At 44.2% G+C, this 4,677-nt stretch overlaps 1 protein-coding gene across 1 annotated transcript in view; it reads left to right on the top strand.

The window, feature by feature from the left end:
• Positions 1-4,244, top strand: part of LOC108642208 (carbonyl reductase [NADPH] 1-like) — a 5,934-nt gene extending 1,690 nt beyond the window's left edge. Inside the window, exons 2-3 of the mRNA XM_018086742.3 lie at positions 1,742-1,849; positions 3,243-4,244. Coding sequence (XP_017942231.2) covers positions 1,742-1,849; positions 3,243-3,679 — 545 coding nt within the window. The 3' untranslated portion in view covers positions 3,680-4,244. The remainder of the gene's footprint in view (positions 1-1,741; positions 1,850-3,242) is intronic.
• Positions 4,245-4,677: the final 433 nt, after the last annotated feature.

Here is a 4,677-nt window from a genome sequence, read left to right as displayed (position 1 = left end):
GATCCCTGGAAGTGTCCAAGGCCAGGTTGGACAGGGCTTGGAGCAACCTGGGCTGGTGGAAGGTGTCCCTGCCCATGGCAGGGGATGATTAAGGTCCTTTCCAATCAAGACCGTTCTGTGACCCTGTTTTCTGGTTGGTTTTGGTTGGTTTTAGTCTCTCTGCCTGTCTCAGTTAGGACAGGGAGCTGTTCAGGCCCAGCCTTGTGCTGACTCCTCTGCTCACAGGGTGGGTTAAGGAGGCCTGTCTGGGAGTGTGGATCAAACCTCGCCTGCCTCTGAAGATGGAACTTCTCATGGAGTGGGAGTGCAGTGATGGTCTTCTAAAACCCACTCACTGTATGTTTTGCACGTTACTTTATAGAAAAATTGCTTGTGTTTGATCAGTTTAATGGGAGGCAACTCTTAATACAATTCTGAGCTTCAGGGTGTGCTCAGGATAGAGAGGTATTAAAACATTGCAGCAGCAGTTAAAATATCAGTTCCAGGTGTTTAGCCCAGACTTTGTTCAAGCTGACACCAACTCTGACTCAGCAGTATGTCCCACAATTCAGAAATGTGATAAAGGAGCCTCTTGTGGTTGTTGCTGTGTATCTAACACAAAGCTTAGAGGGTGTAACATCTCTGTAAGAACTTGCTGTGATGCTGATCCCGTATTTTTGTTTTAATTCTTCCTCCCAAGGTTATTGTTTCTACCCAAACCTGCTTCTTGCCTCACCAAATTCCTGCTGCCATCCCAGGATTTATGCTTTCCCTTCTTTCTTGTGCTGGTGCAGTCTGTCAAAGATTAGATTTGCTGTTAAATTTTATCGTTCTGGTTTTGTGCTGCACCCCAGATTGTCCAGCAAAAACTGTTCCTGGATGAAATGCTTGTGGGGCTGCGGGTCCTATTCTGGATGAGCCTCTCTGAGAACAGTTATAAATTCTGTTAAATCAAGCAAGGGTAGGATGTTACAGTATATCCAAGTGGGTTTGGCAGTGTAAGGAAGTTCCTCTCTCCAAGGAGGGGAGGGTGTGGAAGCAAAAGTTTGGAGTTGTGTAGGTTTTTAGCTCTCCCACTGCCATAACTCTTTGCCATAGGTCAGGCAGCTCCTTTTCCTGCCTGCTAATTCCCACTCTTTCCCACGTGTTAGCACAGATCTGTCACTTCAGGGGGTGATTTATGTGATTTATGACACAAGTACTGCTCAGTTTTGGGGGTGGCTGGGGGTTTTTTGGCAGTTTCTGTATTCAGGCTGCACCAAATCCTACAGTGTTGGTGACTTCAAGCCCCAGCTGAGAACCTGGGTGTGGGTAGGTCCTGGCAGATCACTGGGCAGGTTGGGCAGCACATCCCAGGAAAGCAGTTTTTTCCATGGCTTTTCCGTATAAAAGACAGAAAGACCAAACAACCTGGGGGGTGGCAAATGACCCTGCAGAGGGAACACAACTGGCTCTCCAGTTTGGGGTAAAGCCAAAACCTTCAGCTAAGAAGAGGTGAAAAACATAATTAACTCATTAATACAGTATTGCAGAGCCAGGTCTTCTCATTAATGTCAATTATGTTGCTTTTCTTATAGATTTTAATTGATCATATGCCCGTTTTCTAATTAGTGGGGAAAAAAATAAGCTACACTTTTGAGGTTTGGTAGTTTAAAAAATAACTAAGATAAACTTTTGGGGGTTGGTAACTTCTATTCAACCAGTACAATTCTGATTTTTGGTTGGGGTTTTTTTTCTCCTCTTTCCCACCTGCCATGAAAAGTTCAGGACAAGACTCCATTTGCAGTCCAAGCTGAGGTCACACTGAAGACAAACTTTTTTGGAACCAAGAATGTTTGCACAGAATTGTTGCCTCTCATGAAGCCCTATGGTAAGTGAAACAGAAATAGTTTTGTATGAATTTTGACCCTTATTAAATGGGAACATCCTCTCCAGTGTCAGACACTGCCCCATAGCAAGAGGGGCTGTGCTGTAGGTAAGGACAGATGGCCTTTCTTGACCCCAAAAAGGGCCTTTCTTGACCCCAAAAAGGGCCTTTCTTGACCCCCAAAATGTCTCTGCTGTGTATATTTAAATCTGCCTTCAAGCTGGTTGCGTTCTTGTTGTGGATTGAAGTGAAGCCATAGAGAACTTCCTCATGTTCTGTCCATGATCTTTGCCTCTATAAATTGTTCTTGCTTCAGAAGGGACATTTTGATGACAGAACTGGGATAGGGATGTACCTAAAACCAGCCTTTCAGTTGGGTTTGACGTGGTGCTGAGATGTGTTTGCTGCTATAAATGAACTACAGTTTATACTAACATTTAAACACATCCAGGTTTTTAAGAGAAGTCAAGCAGATGAAAGAGAATTTGGGAATTTTTAGTTCCTGGTGGAGAAGGAGAAGACAGAATAAATGAATTTTGGGGGCCAGCTAGGGAAAGAGTAAACAGTGCCAAAATTACAACTTATACTAAGGGTGAAGGGTGAGTGTGTTAATAAAATCATTAACAGAAAGGATTAATTTCTGTGCCTTATAAGGTTAAATCCCCATGTTCATCACCTGAATGGCTGTGAAGTAGCAAGAAAGAGGGAAAACATTGCAAGATAATGTTGGAGACAATGAATGATTTATTGATTAACTGACTCACTCCTCTGTACTGAAGTGCTGGGAGATGAACACTGCAGGTTTTTGGGCTGGGATTAGGAAATCTTCAGGTATTCTTAGCACTGTGAAAATACCTACAGATTGTAAGAGGTTGTTTCCTGGAGGTTTATGTGACATTTGATAGAGAGCTTTTGCAGGTGCACAGCTTAAATTACCTCTGGAACGGGATTTTTCTAGAAGTGTGTGACTTGGAGTTAACTCTGATCTTCCCAGAGTTCTGCAAAAACAACAGAGCACTCCAGGGAGATGCTGCTTGCTACCTTTCTTTATTCCAAACTTACTAAATCAGGATCTTTCCCTGCTGGCAACATGCATGTATTGTGGTGCTGATCTGCTCAGGGCCATAGAAAAGGGCTGTTTTGGAGCTAGAAGTCTGGGAAGGACAAGTATAAAGTGCAAACTGTTCTGAAATACATCCAGGAACAGATGTTGAGGGTTTAATTAAATCACCTCTGGAACGGGATTTCCTAGAAATGTGTGACACGTGGAGTTAACTCTGATCTTCCCAGAGTTCTGCAAAATAGCCCACACGAAATATTTGAGCTGTAGAGCAGCCCCACCTCAGTGCTGGGCTTAAGAAGTGTCAAAATAATCAGGTTTTTTTGCCTTTTGCAGGCCGGGTGGTGAATGTATCCAGCATGGTGAGCTGCTCGGCCCTGGGCCGCTGCAGCCCAGAACTGCAGCAGAAATTCCGCAGTGACACCATCACAGAGGAGGAGTTGGTGCAGCTCATGAACAAATTCGTGGAGGACACCAGGAAAGGTGTGCACGACAAAGAGGGTTGGCCAAACACCGCCTATGGCGTGTCCAAAATCGGGGTCACCGTCCTGTCCAGGATCCAAGCCCGGCTGTTAAACCAAAACAGGAAAGGGGAGCACATCCTGCTCAATGCCTGCTGCCCTGGCTGGGTGAGGACAGACATGGCAGGTCCCCAGGCCACCAAATCCCCCGAGGAAGGGGCTGAGACCCCAGTTTATTTGGCCCTTTTGCCTTCAGATGCTGATGCTCCTCATGGGCAGTTTGTGAGTGAGAAAACTGTCCGCCCCTGGTGAGCTGAGCAGAGTGGGAATGGGAAGGTGCCTGACCTTGTGTACCTGATTTTACTCTTCATTATGTCATTGCCAGCCCTTTTCCCACTCCCCTGCCAGCCCCTTTTCCCACAGGAGGCATGGAGCTGGGGTGAGGAAGTAGGTGCCTTATTATTTCTGAGCACAGCAGATCTTTGGGAGGTCCAGAGCTGCTTCTTGAGGCTGTTTCTTAAGGACAGTGAGTTGTTTTAGGGTTTCAGGGTGACCAGTTTGGGGGGAGACTCATAAGACCAGAACAAAATCACTGCTGTGTAGAGACATTCCTTACTTTCAGAAGAAAATTAAATTAGGGGAAAATAAAAATAGCGAGGATGTACCATTAATAGAAACATGTAATCAGTTGTTTTTATTAGTAATGTCAAGAAATAATTATTTACTGATTTGTGTTCATCCAACTGGCTTCTTCTGGTACTAAGAATTTCTGAAGTTTGAAAATGCATTTTGATTTCCTGCAGCCAAGTTTGTGGCTGGAATGTGTGATTTCTGCACTACAGAAAGAGAAAATAAACCACAGAACTGATACATCAAACTCTCCCTCAGTTCGTTTCTTGCACAGCCAGAAGTTTCTTTATTAAAAAGCTGAATTAAGTGCACTGGAGCAGGAGTGAAGGACATTGGAGATAAATAATATGTGTGGGTTTATGAATTGCTTATCAGCACAGAACAAAGTGTGATTAGGAGTTGGTCTTTTAAGGATCCAGGAGCCATTGTTTTTGTGAGGAATTGCCAAGTGAGTCATGGCCCAGAGCTCCTTGAAGACAAGGTCGAGTGCTGCTCCAAAAGTTCCCATGGAAATCTATTCTCTGGGAACAAAAAAAAAAGAAAAAAAATCTCACAGGCCTTTGGTTTAAGGGCAACACTTACAAAATCCCTGTGCAAAGTTTTTGACTGAAAGATCCACAGTCTGTTGTGTAAATAGTATCTCCAGTGTTAAATACAAATTAAGTTTCTTAAGTATCCAC

Source organism: Manacus vitellinus, unplaced genomic scaffold (assembly GCF_001715985.3).
Source record: "Manacus vitellinus isolate BGI_N305 unplaced genomic scaffold, ASM171598v3 scaffold_86_pilon, whole genome shotgun sequence".
NCBI lineage: Eukaryota > Metazoa > Chordata > Aves > Passeriformes > Pipridae > Manacus > Manacus vitellinus.
This window is presented reverse-complemented; position numbering and strand designations above follow the sequence as displayed.